Raw genomic sequence first — 20655 nt, 5'->3', positions numbered from 1 at the left:
ACAGAAGCAAAGGACACACAGCTGAGCATTATTGTCAGACCTTGGACGATGAAAATAACTTCAATGTCTGCAAACATAAATAAAATGTTTAATTTGATCAGTTTAGCTCCGAACCTTCTTAAAGCGGCAACTGGGTGTGAATTGGATTTTAATCCATCTAGAGGTAAAATTCTCCACATGCTATGTCCTGTGGAGCAACCTGAGAATTATCTTAAATCTTTTACATTAATCAGGATTTAAGTTCCAAAAAAAACAACTGAGAAAACCATTGATTTTGATCCATTTAATTTGTCCAAACAGGAGCCACTTGGTCACCCATCGCCGGCGTCCTGGTCTGCAATCTGTCCCACTGCGCCAGCGTCCTGCTGGCAGGGCTGCGCAGATCCATGTGGCGGCGGCGGAGCCTGTTATTACTAGTCTACTTCTGCTGTGGCTGCCACTTGATGTGCACGTTTCATCTCTGAATCCATCTCTTCAGGAAACAATAAGCAGCCCCACCCTGCCTTTTTGATCTCACCAGGTGGGGGCGGCAGTGCAGATATGATTTGAGCAGGTGACTCAGGGAGGGGGGGAGGTGTTTTTTTTTTTTTTTTTTGCATATATTCAAAAGGGCCAGACAGCTTGTATGGCGCTTTTTTACATTATAATGAAAAATGCAGGTATGAGAGATAAAACCACTGATAGGAAATGGAAAAAAAAAATCCAACAGAAACCAAAGAAGACGTTTTCGGGCTACAAGGTCCACACCTGCCCTTTGGAAAGCAATCTCTGCAGAGCCACGCGACCATATTAACTAATATCAAAAGACCACAAGATGAAGACTCATGATATGTTCACATTTATTGTGCAGTGACTTTTATATACATACATTTTATACACCTAATTTACATGAACAGAAATAAATTAATCTGCTAATGTTCTCCAACTCGCCTGGTAGTGTTGCCACTGAATGAACACAGCAGTTGTTGTGGGAGAAAAAGCACAATAACTCCAAGTGACACAAAAGTGACAAGGCAGTAATATGAGTCGATGCAGTTTCATTTTATTTAGTGTTTCTATCCTACACCTACAGAAGCAGTTGGTAAGAGTTTTGGAGTCACAACTTTTGGGTGGGGTGAGAAAATCGGATAGAAAAAAATCAAAAATCAGGATTTTATGCTTCACAATTTTAAATTAGTTTATTTCTTTTTTAAAAATAATTGATTTTTTTTTCCCAGATAAAATTAATCCACAATAAAAATTTGTCATTTTTATTGTTTTTATTGATCTTTTTACTTGTCTTCTTGGGCATTCTAGCAGCAGAATGATGGTCTGGTTACTGTGTTGTTTTTTCCTAATTGAAATCAAGAAAAATGACGAGCAAAAAAAGTTTTAAACATTTTTTTTTTGTTTTTAATCTACACAAATCAGCAATATCCAAAAATTGTGAGAATTGCAATTTAAATCGAATTGGCACTCAAAAAAATCTGAACACTGGGACAGAAGCCTATCGTCAGAACCCTAGTCTTCACTGAGGGTCGCTTCCTAACATACAACCATGTCACACACTGTCCCAAACGTCTCTCAATGTTTGTGTTTTAATGTTCAGACATTATACATATTATATTATATATATATATATATATATATATATATATATATATTTTTAGCTGCATGTTTTAAAGGTCTGAAACATCTTTTGGCACTCCTACTCTGATTTTAGAGGGTTTTTTTGTAAACAGGAATTAGTTAATGAATTACTTTATCTTTTTATTTTAAACTCATTAAAAACAACTGATTTAATGCTGAAAGCTAATAAACGTGATCATTATGGTTTTATGTCTATCTCAGGCCAGAAATATGAACCGTTATGCTCCAAGTTGTTCATCAAGGAAAAAAAATCTATGATTTCCGGTCTGAAGGATTTATATTCTTATTTCTGTGTGATCCACAACATTTTACAAACTGCATCTTTAATATTTGAGATGACCATTACTACTGTGCTACATACAGTATTGATCACTGACAACGGACACAAAGATAAAATACAACTTGGCTATTAGTGTATTCTTTATAAAAACTAAATCTAACGAGTTAAAGTGAAAATCGTCTGGTTTGTGTACATTGTAGTGCTTGGAAACAATAAAAAATACATTTACTGGAGAGGCCAGGGCCCACACAAGTCAAAATGTGAACAAGGGAAAAAGAAATAAAATATAAACCACTGGAAAAAAAATCACCTCTAGGTTTCTCATTTACACAAACTGTAAATACAGACACTGACCCACTCTCAACTTTTGAGTCTGAAAGAGACGACAGGAAGTCTAACTTTCTACTGCTAGCTTATGATAAACACCGACACCAACTAGAGTGACATGCCTAGGTAACACAAAAACAACACACCAGCTCCAGCCTCCTCCTCCCATACAGAAACACAAAGAGTTTACAGGATACATTGATGGCTCTTAAGCACTAAACTGCTGCAGGCAGCAATAACTCTAAGCTATCAAAACATGCAGCTTGTGGTGAGTTTCTACAGTACTGTTCAGGAGTTGGTGGTGGTAAATGGATGGTAGAAAACCCAGAGTATTTTATTACTATTTGTCATGATCATTTTTTTTTTTTTATTATTATTATTTTATTTGAACATGGCTCTGTTGTTCCATTAGCCTCACATCCAATCTATTCAGACTCACTCTGTAAAGTGAACAAATAATCACATGGTAGTCATCTCATCACCACATCATACTGAAAAGTCTGGTTATTGCACACTAGCACTGAACTTGCAATAGTTCATGCAGAATGAATGAGGACACACTACACTCGAAGCAGTGTTTGCTTGAAATGTGATAGATGACCATACAATTCTTTGGAAGACTAAATTACATTGTTTGGGATGGTAAGGGAACAGAACTACATTGCACACGCCTACAGTGCTTGTATTACAGCCTAAGGTGGGGGAGAGAGAGAGGTGCGATGTGCTTGAAAGAAAAAATAAATTATGTGAATGAACTTTTACACTAATTTATGACTGGATTAAATGCGTCCCTAAAGCAGACATTAGAAAAGGAGTGTTAAAGATGATAATTGCACTGAGGAGGACAAGCTGATGAGAGCGTTTCTGTGAGGGAACCCATCAACCTCTCTTTTAAACAAACTCTTGTGTCGGCATGTAAAACGTTTTACATCCATGTCCAACATTCATCGCTTTGTTTCTGTTAAAAACACAAAAATAACAGACTCGCAGAATCCGGGCGAGAAAACATTTGATGGAGCGGTTCTTCTCTTCAGAGATTAGTTTGAAATTCTTGTACAACACAAAAGAAAAAAAAAAAACTAAAGATGAAATAACTTTCATCTTTTCTGACACATACTTCCCCCACACACTACTCCAAACATCAGACTAGTAACTAGACAAGAGAAACAGTGGTAAGGCGAAACTGTGGCAGGATAATGAGAGCACAAGTGAGAGTGAGAAGGGGCTGCTGTGATGGACCTGGTGTTTAATGGACTGTGGATCATCCTCGCTCCATCTCAAGGGGACTGAGAACCTGACCTGTAGCTCTTAAAGCTGCCCAGCAGACTCTGCACCCCCTTCTTGACCCGTCGAGCCACAGAGTCAGCAGGAGGAGTGGGCAGGCAGGAGGCCAGACTGGGTGGACGTGCATCCAAACATTTCTGGTAGCGAAGCTGGAAAAACGAACACGCCACATAAATAATGTAACAGACTGTAAACCAAACACCAACTACTGAGAGGAAACTGTAATTTATGGTGTAAAATTAGCTTTTGACTCTTGGGATGCACTGAAATTTGAACAGAATGATAAAAACGGTAAAGTAGGATTACTTCTCCGTTAGTCCAACACATGCATCTGCGTTTCTGACTCACCATGCAGGCAGCCTGCACAGCCTCACTCAGACTGGCCGCATTGGGCTCACACCAGAACATGTGGCAGGCGAACTCATGAGGACCCTCTGCCATGATGAAAGCAAAGGTGTGGACATCCTTCCCCACACCCATGAAAGACAGGAAACGCACCCTGCATTCTGACAGCACTTCCTCCTCCTGGACGTAGACATGTGAAGCATAAAAAAAAAAAAAAAACAATATAACTGAGCTGTATGACACATGACTATAATGCATAAATTCAGGAAGGAATCCCTGTTTTCATGCAACATATGTATTAAAAGAAGTAAAAACTGAGCAAAATATCACAAAAATGAAATCATTAACTAGATTTTGAACTAAAAATGAGGACATGAAAAATGCTACACTTGAATATGTAAATGCTATCCTTAAAAAGACAGGGTCAAATATATTGTAAAACATAAATAATGCCATCAGGTTGTGTTGAGTTTGTTTTCTGTTACCTGTCTTGAAAGAATGGTGAGAGTTGCTGGTGCAACATTTACAGACACACGAGTCCAGTCGTTTTTGTCTTTGCCATTCATTGCAGCTTCTAATGCTTCATTGATTACGTCCATTCCTGACACACACACACACACACACACACACACACACACACACACACACACACACACACACACACACACAATATGATTCAATGCATAAACTGCAAAGTTATTATTATTAAAAAATACTACAATCATATAGATGACTGAAGAATCTTCATTTTTCTTACCAACTGGTCTAGATACAGACTCACAACCAAGGTAATAAACATGGAAGCGCTGGAAGAGTTCGTTTTTTGGAGCAGGAAACTCTGTAAAGAAAGTAGGACACATTACATCATCTGGTTTCAGACTCTCTATATAAAAGATATTTAAAATGTCTAAAAGATACACTTCTTACCTTCAACTGGGATTACCAAAGGTTTACTGGGGTCAGAGTTGAGTCTGCTCAACCCGGGTTTGGTTGCCTTTCTTTCCATCATTATCTAAAATAAAATCATGTGAAGGCGGGACATGAGTTTCCAGGAAGAGTCTCACATTAGGAATTCATTAGGAGACTAAATTAATTTCAATGAAGACTGACCTTTGAGCACATCTCATGTAAGCTAGTGGCGATATTCTTGGCAGGAGAGTCGCAGCGGAAAACATGACACTTCAGAACCTGGGTCAGGTTGTCTCGAGCCACATAGGCAAAGTCCCTGCAGATGAAAATCAAATGGAAAAGGTTAGCCATATATCGAAATTGTCCACGCAGCTTAAATGTGTGATTTTAATCAAATATGTTTATGTGCATATAACACACGCAGATACACTCGCAAGCACAGTGGCAAACAGCAAAAAGTACAATTTTACCTTTCCCTGTATATGATGGAAAACGCAGCATGAAAGAAAGAACACCACAGTTAGGGCAATACGTGTCTGCAGTGCTATTAGTAATCCAGCAGAGGGCAGCAGCAGCACATCAAACAACACTTGCTGCAGATACTTTCACGCATTTAAAAGAAAATCAACCAGTAATTTCACACTTACAACTCAACGGCAAGGTATTATAAATATATCAACCATTACATTTATAATTTAGTTGAACTCATTACAAAAAATGTTGCAAGTTTCCGTTTATTTTAGTGACAGTGCATATCAATAAACATCAAATGTAAAGATGCAAGATTATAGCAAAGCTAATTTCCATCCCTAGTCACCTGGAAAGCCAACAAAAATACAAAAGTAAGAATGATAATACTGAGCATCTCATACAGATTTAACTGTCCCAAATAAATTAAAGATGATCACAAATCGAGATTTTCAATGTAAACATTTCAAAGTTTAATTCTCATTATACTCTGAATTAATTAAATATGAAGCCAATACATAAATAAGCAGTCCCTGAGTCATGCTTTCTTTAAAGCTACTTTAGGAACATGGATAAATGACTTTGATGTAGTTCTGGCACCTTTGTTTGACCTGACATTGGAGATACTGACCTGCCGTTGTCTCTGCCAACACCCCAAACACGGATGCTGCCAATTGGCTGAGCGTGGAGCAGAGTCTGACCCAGCGGGTCAATCAGCTTCATCGTGTCATCCTCCAGGACCATCAGCATGTCTTTGCCCTGTCACACATACATTCAAAATTAGTATATACAAGGTTATCTTAAAGCATTTTATAAAATGGGGTTAATTTTGCTGATATTTATGTGGAAATTCAATATTCATATAACTTAATTTTAAACTCCAATTATAATTTAATCAGAGACTCTTCTTGTTAACAAGAACTGAAACCTTTTTACACTGACTGAGGAAACCTTTAGCACTTTCAGATGAATGATATTAACAACCACAAAGCTGGACTGGATATTCCAACACATCAACGTTTAACAGCTTAATACACCGACTGTCAAAAAAGGGTCGCAGAAGTCAATAAAATCCCCTCACCTCTCCCCAGATACCAGCAGTGTCATGAAGGTTGTGCTTGTGATATGACAGCTGTCTGATGCAGTTGTTGACAGCAACGCTACTCTTGCCAGGTGCCATCTCCTCCTCAGACATCTCTACCCAACCAAGGGAACGCACCGCAAAACACTGAAAGTACAAATGTACAGCATATTAAGAAAAGTGAAGCTCTTTTAGATGCAAGTTTAACATAGCAGCTGCTTTTCTTCATTTTTGCTGTGTTGACAACACTTTGCTTGGGAAAATTAAAAAGAAACGAAAAAATAGACCTTTCTTTGTTGTTTATCCAGCCACAAAAAATTAAGTATAAAACACTTAAATGCATGTTCAACCAAGCTGCAGAAAAATAATACATCCACAGCCATCACAGCTTTTTTCAAAGCCACATTAGAAAGTAATAGGAAGCTACACATTGTGGGAAAAATTTGCATCTTCATCTGAACAATTCAGACCTGCAATTACACTATTTGTCACGTTTAATCTAAGATCTTGAAGCCTCTTTCAGGCATTGGCTTTTTAAAATTAATAGGTTCATCGGTTTCAAAGGTATTGTGTAATTTAAGCATTATTTACTTTAATATTTTTGTTCTACTTGGCTTTTTTTTTTTTTTCAGACACATGTCAGCAATCCAGAGACTAAACTCTTGATTTCTCCTTTATCTCTATCTTTGCTGGTGTGTGCGCAGAAAGAAAGAAGTGCAGCATGACCACGAATGAGGCCAGAACGCAGTATAAAAGGCTTAGCATGAGTATTTTACGTTGTGTTATTACTCCACCTGGACACTGTAAGCTAAAAGTCTAAAGCACTGAGGCTGGTACCAGTTTGGAAAACTGTGGAGTCACGTTGAGACATCAATGTATTTGCACAATCTGTAAAACCTTTAAAAAAAACTAAATAACATGCCAAACCAAGATGTATGAATGCTTTGGTGTATTTGTTAATGTCATGTTGTAAATGTGATCTAGATGTTGGAACGTTAATTAAGACTGATGTGAAAAAAATTCCCAGTATGATAATGCAAACACAGAGCTGACACATCCAGCTGCTGTTTGACCAATAAAAATGAGAGTTTGTAGAATAGGGTATCAAATATTTGCACAAATATAATGAAAATCAAACATCAGACATGATTTACCTTAGTTTCTAAATCTGTGCACAGTGGAGCAAGCTTCTCTTCTTCCTCAGACTGGGAGCAATTGTAACTACAGAGTCAAAACAGGAAGATAAAAAGTGACATGGGAAAATAAGAAGAAGAGGTGAATAAATATTGGCTTATAAGAAAACGTAAACGTTACGTACTTCAGGTTGATAGATGCATAGCGTAGAGTTGCTCCTTCAAACTCCTTCAGACTTTGATCAGATGCGACTTCTCCTTCCTCCTGAACACAAACATCAGAGTTAATCATGGCGATGCGGCCCCTGTCTGAGGCTATTCATACGATGTGAACTAAACACACCAAAAGTAACATTTTAGGATGTGTTCAGGTTTGAAAGGCTTAGGTTTAAACAAATCTATGGTACGATTAGTGACTTAACAATGTCATGTAACCCTGTTGAGTAGCAGAGAAGGAGCTGAAGACCGTGCTTTTTTTTTTCTTTTTCAAAGGCCATGTTTGCTTCCATATAAATCCTGGTGCAGTTTACCTAAAATAACCCAAAACAAAGACCAGCAAACACATACTACTTGATGCTTTTATTTCAAACTTGCCTTATCTGACTACAGGAGCTTTCTTGTAAACTACAGACTGGTCCAAATGTTGGTTTCACCATTTCCGTGCAGCATATCTCTGGATGTGCAACACACGACTTCCTCATTCTAATTTTATACATTACAAAAGAAGTTGACAGACTTGTCTGAACTTATTTATATGGCCAGATAAATATTTCATGTCCTGATACACCACACAAGAATTGATCATACGTATTTTGCCTTTTATGTGATAGTATGCTGCCCTAGCAGGGATGTTAAAACATATTTTATGGACTGCAAAATGTTTTTCAAATCTAAAATCTTTTGATTTACCTTCCACAGTTCTCCCTCACCAGCACCCTCATCTGTGCTGGAAAGTTGAGTCCAGGATTCCTAAAAACAAAAAGTAGCAGAATCTGGTTTTAGCTGTAACATCACATTGTAGTGTCTCTTTCCAATAAAAACACCTGTTGGACCTCACCTCAGGTTCCTCACAGGGGGTAGTCTCCAAGGACATAGTGGAGGACATTATGGAGTCTCCAACTTTACCCAGGGGTGAAGGAGGCTCCCACTGGGTGGTGCCTGTGGGAATATGCCAGTAGTATGTGCCTGATGTATCTCGCACCCTCATCCATCCTGAAGGCAGGTCTGTGTCCGTCTCAAAAGCACTGGAGTCCCAGAAAGACTCTAAAAGGGAGAGAACATAAGGAGGGACAACATGAAGGGGAATGAAAGGGCTACCCTGATCATGTAACAGAACAAAATAACATTCTGTAAAAAAAGAAATTTACTGACATGAAATATTAGTTTAATCAAAGTGATAATGGAAAGGGCCTGTCAATCAAATGTGAAGATACTGAGAATTCACCATGGCCTGCAGATACTCCACCCTTCCTTAGCTGTTTTTTATATTAAATCACTGATGACCACATATATCTTTAGCTGTGTCTGTTCTGTGTTTTATTTTTAGCTACTTATAATTGATGTCATTACTTCTTTCATTGTAAAATGAGATGCGTTTTCATACACCCCACTGTGAGATTAAATTTGTGCAATTCAACTCAATTTATTGCATTTTGTATGAATTGTCTTATTTTCTACTCTGACACTGTAACTCTACTGTCAACAAATACTGAGAAAGAAGATATTCTGTATGTTTGTTCTCTCTCTCTCTCTCCTTAGTACATGATTGTGCCTTTAAGCTACAGGATCCAGTTTACACATATTAAAACAAAGACTATGTGGTTAAAAATTGAAATTCACGCGCTTCTGTTTACCTCTGTTACCATTGGGAGAGCTATCAGCTGTGTTGTCCTGACACAGCACCGGCCAGCTGGACTCTTCATCGCTTGGTGTCCCATTCATGTTGGAGAAGAGGAGACAAGGATTTCTCCCTACAACAGCACCTTCTCTTTGAGACTCTACATTACTCTGTTCGGCCATTTTTTCTCCTCTGGTGTCACTTGATGTCTCCTCATCTTCATCCGATTTACTTTCCTTCTCTTTGTCATCCTCTTCCCTCTCTTTATCTTTCTCCTCTGTTGACTCCAGAGTGTCAATGAGAAGTGGCTCATTAAAGATGTTCTTGGACTCCTCTTGACTGAGGCCAGGGGTCATTGCTATTTTGGGAGACTTGGTCTGCTCCTCGTTTCCCTGCTGTTCTTCCTGAGTGATGTTTTGGCAAGGAAAGTCTTCCTTGTTTCCATTCTGGTTGATATTGCAGTTATGGTCCTGATCCTGTTGATTTTCGGCTACTTTCCGCAGCTGGTTCTGACCTTCTTTGACCCATTTGGCATTGTTGCCTGTGGACTCCTGGTCGCACCAGTGGCTGCCATCATTCAGCTTGTTTTGTAGCTCCTCATCTTGTTTGTGTTTATTCACAACATATGTCATATCTTCATCATCATGACCACCCATGGTAACTTCCCATGCAACTATTCTGAGAGACAGAGAGAGAGATAGAAATGCATTCTTATAAACAACATGCTGTCAAATAGTCTTTAAATTAGAGTTTCTCATAACGAACAAAAAAGTGCACAGTGTACATAATTATAAGCCATGAATACAGGTAGCCTAATCTTTGTAAATGCATTTCCATCTCAAAACCATATTAATCTTAAATGGTATCTAAATATTATATAAGAGAAACACTTTTTTCAATGGCAGGGGTTCAGCATCAAGTTATTTACATCATCTCAGGAAAAATAAAAAGGTGATCTGAAATGTTGACAATCACGTATTTTGATGCAACAGGAGTCAAAAAGTGCTTGTAAATAATAAAATCGCAACTTAAATGTAACATTAACTGTTTAATATTAATCTTTAATTTAATCTATTTGTCTATTTATTTTTTATTTTTTATTTATTTTTTTTATTTTTTTTTTTTAAAAGGAAGTTTTGGAACACCCTGAATTTCCCCCCTGGGGGTAAAAATATCTATGGAGTAATGCTTGTCCTAGCATGTCAGCTACTGATCACTCCCATATGACATTAAAATACTTTTTTCCAATCATGTGTCTGCAAGGTGGAGGATACAATCTGGACTGCTGGATGAGCTAGTTTAACTTTTTTTCCCCCCCCTTCATCACAAAAAATAAAAAAAAAATTGACAAAAAAATAAGTAAAGAAAAATCTTCCAAAGTCAAAGTCCTTATGTAGCACAATGCTAAGTTACAAACACACAGTTACCCCACTAATTGACAAAAGCAAAAGCCACATATTGTACCAAATACTGAGCTGGCTGCTCCTATATGTGAATAAAATCCTGCTTGCAGTGGCTGACCACTGACAACATTAACAATGCTTCATGCTGCAAAGTAAACCGATCATGAGGAGCTAAAGAGATGGAAGGCGTAGCACAGTGAATACTATTCACATTTATTGTCATTTTGTCACTTTATTTTACCCCTTCTCGACTAAACTCTATATATTCAAATGTGTGATTGTCTAAACAATTATATCTACCAAACGACTTTCTAAACTGAGAGAAAAACACTCATTTTGATTTTCTTCATGCGAACCTACTGTCGTTCAATGTTTAGTGAGATCTGTATCGATCGAGTGCAATCATGGTGCAGTATATTATGTAATAAAGCTACTGGTTTTAAAAAAAAAAAACAACAAAGAAAAAAAAAACTCTGCAAGTGTTAAATTTGTCCCATTTGCTTTCTAGATTCAAATTACTCAAGTAATAAATTCTCCATATTCATTCGTAAAGTATGCTTCTTGTTGATATGTTCCATTTGGCTATGTCTGTATTTTCTTATACTGTTGGAATCGTTGAACGAATAAGAAACGTACTTCAACAGCTTCACCTTCCATTTGCCAACACGACCTTTTTCGTTTCAGATAAACGAATCTATATATAGTTAATCGAATGCTTTATGCACAGTTTTAGACTAATCCATCTAAACATTTGGTAAAACCTAGGCTATGTTCTTTACTACATTGGTAGCAATCAGATGCCATCCTGCAGCTGGAAATAGCGGGTATCATCCGCCATCATAAGCGTCTTCTCTGCTAGGCTAATGCCAGCTAAGCTAGCTAGCGAGTTAGCGTATCCAAACAGCAGATTTAAAATGATCGAGTCAATGTGAAGATTATCACTTACCAACTCCACCAAACCTCCTGCTGTCGAAGTATATTGAACTGTACGAGCTAACTACATATTTCCATTAGTCGTGAGGACTCGCTGGGTTTCTGGGTGTTTTCAGTCAGAAGACTCGGCCAGTGATGGAGGACGAACCTGCGTCACGGTTTAACGTCACAACCAGAGCCCACTGCTGCCTCTCAGGACCAGACCTGCAGGGGAGCCTCATAAATCATCACCGACTTTTTCACTGTTTTTGGACATACTGATCCGGCGCTGAACAGTTTCGATCTGTAAAGACTAAAATGACCACGAAAACATCACCGACTATATGTTCACGTTAAGAGATGATCTATGTTAAGTGACAAATATGTAGTACAAGCAGGGCCGGATTAAAAGTGTGCAGACCCCTGGGCCCAGTGTTCCAGGGGCCCCCTTCCCCATGACAACATTGTGAAAATTGTGAATGGTACTCTGTGAAACATATCTCTAATATCTAATATATATGTCCTACATGGGCCCCTGGGCCTGAACCCATAATGCCCATTGGATAATCCAGCCTTGGGTATAAGGAAAAGTCTTTTATTTCACAGTATTGAGGTAAAGTTAAGTACAATGCAGCATTGAGAGATCAGATGCTCGCCATCGCCTTAAAAGGACCAATTATAAATAGTTAATAAATCTACGGAAGCCGAGAGCAACCTTGCTGTAATTATTTCTTTAATGTGTGCGTTTTGTTTGTTTTTAAAACTGATATCTCGTGATAATAGGGTAAATTATGTTGTTATCTCGAGAAAACAAACGCTGTCCTCTTGAGAAAAATTATTCAAATGTAGGGCTGGAGTTGTTCTTTGCCCATCACATACAGGGTTAAATTTGCTTCTCATTTCTTTGTAATATAGTCTTATTTGTAATATAGTCAGATGCAAGGATTCACTGATAATCAATTTCAGGTCTTTTAAGGAGTGCTGCTTACAATCTTAACACTCAAACCTAGACCTCAAAGAGAAAGTAGGTGTTTCTGTGACAATGGCTTAAAGGTCCTTGAAAGCCACAGTCCTGCATGGGTTACTAGTTTCTGTGCTGCATTTTCTTTTCATCAATGGGCTATTGGCAGACTTGTGCAGAGATGAACATCAAACTCTGCACAAGTCTTCTAATTAGGTCTGATGTGCGTTACTTGTCTGGTGTGTTGCAGCAGGGAACCTCCCAATACGTGCTGAACCGCAGCTCTCAAGTTGGTCGTTCCTGGCCTCATGTAATAATTGGATCTTTCTTGAGATTTTATCACTTGTAAAGTTACACATTTTACCCCATCATGCACAATTCTCCCAACAAAATGACTCATCCACGTTGTTCATACATTTCATTTTTAATATACACATATATAAATACATACATTTATATGTCATTCTTAAATTTGGCTTCAACCATGTGATTCAGCACAAACAAGGAAGCATGTGAAAGTACAGAAATGATGCAGATAAAGGAAATGCCCCATTCGATTAATTGTCAAATGTAAAAGGGAATCAAATAAAATACAATATAAAAAAATACTGGAAAAAAAACAAACAATGTAACTGCTGGCAAGAAATAAAGTCCACTTGTGATGTCCAAGTGATGGCAGCAGTTTATGAACAATAAACACAAGAAAATATCTCCTCCAATGAAAACAAACTTTAGCTGTTCCTGCTGAAAGAAATGCATCGCAGTGATTCTTGACACTGAAAATTAAGAAGGGATTACAAGCTGCAAAGTAGATTTACTCTATTTGACATGAAAATAACACTTATATGATTTAGTTGCAGACACTTCCCATCACATCAGATGGCAGCTATGCTATGTTTAAAAGTACAGGTAACAGAATTCAAAGAAAGTAGCAGGAAAAAAGAAAGAAAAGTGTACAGATTAAATGAAAACATGAGTGATGAAATAATTACTTCAATAGAATTATCAAAAGCGTTTTAACAATCTTATAATGCATTTTAAACATATTCCCAAAATTGCTATATCAACGCACTTTTGCAGCACAATAGATGCTTATAAGGCCAGTTTTCATTTGCAGGTTCTTTAGGATGCTGTCAGAAAGCAACGCTTGAGACTGACCAAGCTCATCATCATCATCATCATCATCATCATCGTCACTACACAGCCAAGCTGAACGGCAAAACACTGCTGAAATCAGTACATTCAAGAGCACCAACCATTTCAAATAAAAGCCTTATTAATCCGCTTACTTTTTAAAAAAATACTAACTCTTGACATGCTTGTCTTTTGCATACAGTTTGTTGCTGCTAAAACAACCAACATGAACCATTTCTCACAAACAAGCTTTGGGTTAATCTGTTATTTAATAAATTATAAGCCACCATTATAAGGCAGCTTTAACCTTGATGGGTGACTTTCTTTTGTGTTTTTTTTTTTGTTTTTTTTTTTTTTTAAAGGGGTTCCACTTTGGGTAAGGCCTTAAATCCACTGGTTTGAACCAGCAGACAGTCATGCTGTGACCTCCACAGGTTATTCAGTCTTTAGAAACAAAGCAAAACAATGTACTCAGTCCACATGATAAACATGTACAGAAAATCAACCAGTCAATACTAAGCTCAGCATTTCAGTGGCAAAGACAGGGTAATATAAACTTTATAAAACAATAGAATGGGGGGAAAAGGGACTGCCTCTGACTTGATCTGAGAAGCAGAAGCTACAGCGGTGTTGAATGCAGCAGAAGAAGATGTGTTTAAGGCAATTCTGGTAAGCACCACACCACCACATGAGAGTCACATCTGAAGTAAGACAACCGGGTATTCAATCAGCTTTTAAAAAATAAGGAGGTTAATAGCCGTCTTTCACTTGTCCTGCATTTTTTCCAGAATTGGCACAATCATGTCAAATTTAGGCCTCTTAGCTGCGTCTTCGTTCATGCATATCTTCATGAGCTTGCAAATGTGTGGAGAGATACCTGGGGGTATGGTTGGCCTCAGACCCTCCAAGGCAATCTAAAACACAAGACAGATACTGAATAAATTTAAATAATATATTATGAGCTTTTGCCTCAACAATATTGATATTTAATTGGATTATTTGCATTTATCTACAATGCAAATGTAAATGAAATCTATTAAGCATGAGTCTCGCTGACCTTCATGCCTATCTCCATGTTGGACAGGTCGGCAAACGGCACTTCTCTCGTCACCAACTCCCACAGCAGGATAGCAAAGCTCCACATGTCGGCAGAGCGACGGTTAATCTCTTCCGGCTTCTTCTGCAGTGCTGGGAGGCACAAAGAGAAGCAAACGGAGTTCACACAGTGCACCAAGCAGCATGCATTGTGTTGCTCCATTTTCTGCTGGACTTGTTATTCATGAACAGCTCTACAAAGTGTTTCATGGACGATCAATCTGTGGCACCTACAGCAAAGTCTTGTGACAAAGCAGCTATAGTGTATGTTACTATGGAAACTGCATCTCAAGCATGGAGACAAAGTGAAGAAATCTGATAAGCTGATTCTCATCACAAACACAGATATGAGGTTACAGATGGAGGATACAGGAAAATTGGAAACTTGGATCCATTCCTTTTGTAAATCATAGCATGGCAGGCTGGCAGAATGAAACATTTCCACAGCTTAAATATGTTTACTTAGATAACACTTTTCTACGACGCTATGAAATAAACATAGTGCTGTTTTTTATCTCCTGTGTCTGTAGGTACATGCGTGAACAGAATGCTAATGTTAAGTCTTGCTTTCACTGTCAAAATGAAATCTCTTCCTCTTTTCTGCAATTCATAATGAAGTGGCAAAACAACTGTCAAAGTCAATATGTATCCATGAATTGTGATGTAAATGAAGTATACACTATTGGCCCTTTCCATTAGTACCAGCTTGTCTCAACTAAACTCGCCTCGACTCGGTTTGTAGGGTTTTCCACGAGACTTTTCTACCCATTCAGCGACACTTTTTCTGTAACTCCTCAGCCTAGGTTCTACGCGAGCTGAGTTGGGTTGTGTGTGACGTCGCCAGACTGCATGCCACTATTGCTTAGCGGCGCGGCCAATTAGAGGTCAGGGTCAGAGAGTGACATCACTGGAAGAGCGACTCCAACTTGCGAGTTGTTTACATTACGTGACAAGCAATGGCGCAACAAAAGTCTGTTCTGTGGTCAAACGCTGAGGTGGAGACATTTCTTTGCTTGGTTGCTGAGGAAAGGATACAGGGGGAACTACATGGAGCGACACGAAATAATAAAAGAAAAAAAAACCATCAAGAGCTTTGCGACTCAATGGCTACGGGCACCAAAGGAGTTTTCAGCAGAGTCGAGAGAAGCTGAAAAAGCTCAAAAGTGACTATAATGGTCGGAGTGGATCAAATAGACGAGACTGGAAGTGGTTCCAACAAACGGACACAATTCAGCGACCGGCGAGCCACAGACCAAGTAGCAGATTGCCTCTAGGTCCTGTGTTTTTTTGTTTTGTTGTTTTTTTTTTCTTCATAACACTGCAATTCAAACACAAACCCCGCCCATTTTAGACCTGGTACTGATTTGTAATGGAAACGAAACAGGACCAAGCTGTGACGAGTTAAGTTGAGACAAGCTGATACTAATGGAAAAGAGGCATAACATCAGTGTAGTTTGGGATTTTGTTTTGAACAGAAAACACACTGAGATAAAACAAGTGATGTTTGGGCATGTTTACCCAAACAGAAAGGCAGTTTTTAAATTCACTTTTAACAGTATTAAAACATGCCACGTATATTGCTCACATACTTAATCTTTTCACTGATTATATCACAGAAGACTTACAAAGAACTGTCTCAACATTAGATTTATTCATAAACACACAGTAAACTTCTATTATAGGAATAGAAAAGCTCGCTGTGCTCTGCATTTGATTGTTCACTTTACTCCGCATACAATGTATGGGCGTTGTTTCTATGGTAACCAGTGATGATTCATCTAACCTCCTCTGTAAACTCTGGAGCTTTTCTGAAGACCAGCGTTTTTGCTGCAAACTTTCCCTGGTTATTTTCATTTTCTGTAATCAGCTTACGTTTGGAACTTGCTTGAATTTCACCGTATCTCTTGGGGAAATCTGCTCTAAATTACATTTGACTCTGAGATAGTCTCGAGTTTCTTGCATCCATCCATCTCACTCAGGCGTGTGTGGTTGTGACTGTCGGTTTAGATCTGTGATGTTTGAGTGATGCCTACCCTCAGGGGCCATCCATGCAGGCGAGTACATCCTGCCAGGACACTGAAAGGAGAACTTGACGTCCGCCATGCTGATCCTCGCTGTCATGTCTTCATCGATCTGTAGAAACAAGACAATCAACTGAGATGTCAATTCGTTCGGTGTTCTTTATCTGTTTATTTATTGTCCTCTTTCTTAGCAAACAGAATTTGCTGTGCTAAAACATCCATAGGAGATACTCAGGTTATGATCTGGAACTCTGTAACAAAGTCACAAGTTCCTCTTACCATTACGCTCTTGCTGTTGAGATAATGGCGTTGGATCATGGGTTCAAGTGTGTGCAAGAAGGCCATTCCACAAGCAATGTCCAGAGCAAACTTGACCGCCTGTGTCTGGTCCACCACAAAATCTGACAGCAAGATGAACAACAAGCAATAGCAGGTTTAAACTAAGCTGCCTTCAAGCACACAACATGATAGTGAAACTGCTGCAACAGATAAATAATGGCAGCACAACGACAAACACTTCAGTGAATTAAGTCACAAATTCCTGCAAATCACCAAAACTAGCGGCAAACATGGACTTTGCGACCGGAGTGGAAGTACTCACTGGTGCCTTCATGAAGCACGTTGTACAAGGAGCCATAAGGCATCCAGTGTGTGATGATGATGGGGTGAGGGGCGGGAGGAGACTGGCATGCTCCCAACATAGGTAGGACATTTGGGTGGGAAAATATCCTGAGATGAAGTCAAAGAAGGAAGGACAGACAGGAAGTGACAGTAAAAAAAAAAACCAAACAGACAAAGACAGAGGATTTGACATAAACAGATGTCTTGTGTATGATTCCATATACTGGACATAAATAATATAAATAAAGAGTCTGTTTCAACACCACAGAGATGCACAAGTAAACATGACAGAAGAAATTATAGAGATTACAGAGAAGTGGGGATTTATTAATAACCTGAGTTTGGGATGCTCCTCGTTAAAGTCTCGGCTCTTTCTTGTGGTCCAGTCGCGAACTTTTAGCACTTTCACAACAATTTCATTTCCTTGCCAGCGTCCTTGCCACAGCTACACACAAAAAAGGAATAAAATTAAATAAATAAAATCAAATGCACTCTGAAATGATCACCTACAGATCTGAATGAACATGGAGTAAAAAACTAATTAATTTAAAAAAAAAAACTTTAAAAACCAAGAAAAAAAATAAAGCACCTCTCCAGACTGGTTTTCATTTATTTTAGCAAGCAGAGAGAGCTGTTTGTAGTCAACGCCTGCGTGTTTGTTCAAAGTGCCATTGCCTGAAAATACAAGACATTAGTTTAGAAGAGAAGTTCAGGCAGAAAATATCATTTAATCACATCAAGGACATTATTTAATAAAAGTCTGAAATTATTTTAAAACCACAATGATTACAACTGGAGAGCAGTAATGAATTTGTTTTCCTTCATGCACCAGTTGAACCAAACCAATGCATGGGAACTGGTCGGGAAGTACATTAGTTTGAGGTGTTTGGACTCACGGGGTCGAGTTCTGGTTGTGCCTTTCCAGAATGTGTCCTTGAAGGGAATTTTAGTCAAGTTCTGTCCCATCTTTTCAGCCTTTTCTGAGTAATGGAGAAATAAACACCAATCAATAAATAAATCCAGAGCAAAAACTAGAAACATTCAGATCAGATCAGATTTGCTTTATTGTCATTGCAACTGATCCATTTAAGGTGATGGAATTAACTGGTTGTAAAGGGAAGTTGTGATACCTCTTAAGAGTTCACGCAGGTGAGGTTTGGCTTTGTCCAGAGGAGTTTCTCCATATTTGTTACAGATGCTCACCAGAGCTCCATTATTTACAAGGTCCTGAAAAAAGAAACAAACCAAAAGATCGATGTGAGCAATACTGTAAGATAACTGATGAGTTTTATCTTTGTTACCACCAGAGGGCGCACCAACCTCAGCCACTTCATCTTGTCCCCAGAAGCAGGCATAATGCAGTGGTGTGTTCCCGTGTTCATTGGCTGCGTTGGTGTCTGCTTTGCACTGGATCAGCTGAAAGAAGAAAAAAAAAAAAAAAGCCAAACCAAGGATTAAAAGCAAAGCGAGGCTGGTCAGATCTTGTTTGGGCTGTATACAGAGGTGAAGCCTAATACTGCCAAGAAAATTCCTGTAAGGCTGTCTTGCCTGTGGATCCATACCAGAGCTATTGAGACATGTCTAATATTAAACTCAATAGCAGCCCCACAGTTATCTCAAAATCAGGCACCTACAGGAGAAGCTTCACCTTATGTCAGAAGTTCTCTTTGCAACACTGCATTACAAATGAGCTTTGCTTTTCAGTCACAGACTTGCATCACCAAAGTCAAACACACATTTACATTGTTTCTCTTATTAGTCAAAGAAAATTGGACCGAAATGTCCACATAAACCACTGGATAACCTAAACTTGATGTTGCTAATAAAAAGACAAAAACCACCAAAAGAACCTCCAAGCGAACATGTAGCACAAAACATTGTGGCAACAAACCAATCAACAAACAAGTGCCTGTATTGTCTCTTGCATTGCACCTTAATTACTAACCAAGAAAACGGCTAGTTTGCTGTTTTATCGCCACTTCATTTCAAGTTGTCTGCAAATGTAACCAGAGTGGAAGCCTGTGAAGGCATGCAGTCCCAACAGAGAATGCAGATAAATATCATCAATGCAGAGAATTGTGGGAATAATTAGACATTTTAGAAGTACCCGAGGTGTGTTTAAAACTCTGTGGGTGCTCTGTCTTTTAATCTCCTCATTTACAATTTCTGACAAGTATTTTATCTTTCCTTCTGAGTTCTGAGCGGCTTCTCAATTAGCGCACAAAAAGGAATCTAACCAGCAGATTTCCATCCTCCATTTCCATCTTGGTGCAGTGTATACATTGGATTAACTTGTCACAGAGAACGGTGGCTGTGATGGCTGTGTCTACAGCCACACATAGCTGGTATCAATCTGCCTCACGCATACACAGATTCATTTTGTTTAACTAGGATTTCATTTACAGACCATTTGTTAGATTTGTTAGACATTAGTTTAATTTCGCATCACAACTATTCTGAAATGGCGCACATTTTAGTTTATGTTGTGGTTGTATGATTTATTCACTTGTTTTTTTTTCACTTTGAGTTTCAGTAGCTCCAGTCTCTTCTCTGTGAACCAGTAGGTGACCATGGGGCGGAGCCACCAGACCAGTTGCAACAACAGGAGGGGGATATTAGGGTTTTTTTTAAGTTTCCCCTTGTGTGTCATTTGTTAGGTCAGTTTGCTTCATGGTTGCTTGAGTAAGTTACTTCCGGTACAAGTTCTTTCACAAGTTCTTTGAGTATGGTTTTGTTACGCTGACCTCTCTGATGGCCTCATTTATTCATTCATGTTAAAAATGGACTTTTCTTTTTGCAGGGTTATAATAAAACCCCTTATTTTTTCACTTTAAAGCCGTGCCTGACTGTTCTTCATTGCTCGGCACATCGCGGTGTAGAAACTTTTCCAGGTGATGTGTTTCTGGCTGATGTGGTTTGGATGAAAGGACAGCTTGGGATTTATGTGAGCAAAAGTAAAGATGGCTGCATTTACAAAGTGTCAACAGATGAACAGAAAGATGAGAAGAAGTGAGGTGGTGCGCCTGAGAATTCATGTAGAAATACCTGATTCTAAGAGGTGCCGATCTGGATGACACTGCCGTGCACAGACGGGAAAATCACCATGATCGTTTGTTGTTCTCTGATTGAGTCCCAGTGTTTTTCTGTCAGAAATTCAGTCACAGCATTCTGTCCACTTTGTTCATATGTTTCAGAGCAGCTGTTTTGTACATTTT

At 38.6% G+C, this 20655-nt stretch overlaps 2 protein-coding genes across 3 annotated transcripts in view; both read right to left on the bottom strand.

The window, feature by feature from the left end:
- Positions 1–831: 831 nt before the first annotated feature.
- Positions 832–11782, bottom strand: apbb1 (amyloid beta (A4) precursor protein-binding, family B, member 1 (Fe65)). The gene is made up of 14 exons (XM_079246418.1): positions 11643–11782; positions 9310–9971; positions 8514–8719; positions 8366–8425; positions 7642–7721; positions 7478–7544; positions 6324–6470; positions 5874–6001; positions 4976–5090; positions 4793–4877; positions 4623–4703; positions 4351–4466; positions 3869–4045; positions 832–3669 (listed from the first exon to the last, which is right to left on the bottom strand). Exons 2-14 carry the CDS (start codon positions 9947–9949, stop codon positions 3514–3516), a joined length of 2058 nt encoding a protein of 685 aa, XP_079102544.1. The 5' UTR covers positions 9950–9971; positions 11643–11782; the 3' UTR covers positions 832–3513.
- Positions 11783–12999: 1217 nt separating this feature from the next.
- LOC306760939 (scaffold protein ILK) overlaps positions 13000–20655 on the bottom strand; it is an 18056-nt gene continuing 10400 nt past the window's right edge. For both annotated transcript variants that reach the window (XM_079246992.1, XM_079246993.1), the window contains exons 4-13: positions 18761–18856; positions 18571–18667; positions 18337–18420; positions 18030–18115; positions 17776–17885; positions 17421–17548; positions 17099–17220; positions 16832–16931; positions 14761–14891; positions 13000–14617 (exon numbers count right to left, since the gene is read on the bottom strand). In XM_079246992.1, coding sequence (XP_079103118.1) covers positions 14468–14617; positions 14761–14891; positions 16832–16931; positions 17099–17220; positions 17421–17548; positions 17776–17885; positions 18030–18115; positions 18337–18420; positions 18571–18667; positions 18761–18856 — 1104 coding nt within the window. In that variant the 3' untranslated portion in view covers positions 13000–14467. The remainder of the gene's footprint in view (positions 14618–14760; positions 14892–16831; positions 16932–17098; positions 17221–17420; positions 17549–17775; positions 17886–18029; positions 18116–18336; positions 18421–18570; positions 18668–18760; positions 18857–20655) is intronic.

Source organism: Telmatherina bonti (assembly GCF_933228915.1).
Source record: "Telmatherina bonti genome assembly, chromosome: 9".
Classification (NCBI taxonomy): domain Eukaryota; kingdom Metazoa; phylum Chordata; class Actinopteri; order Atheriniformes; family Telmatherinidae; genus Telmatherina; species Telmatherina bonti.
The sequence above is the reverse complement of the archived record's forward strand: the minus strand, read 5'-3'. Positions and strand labels throughout refer to the sequence as shown.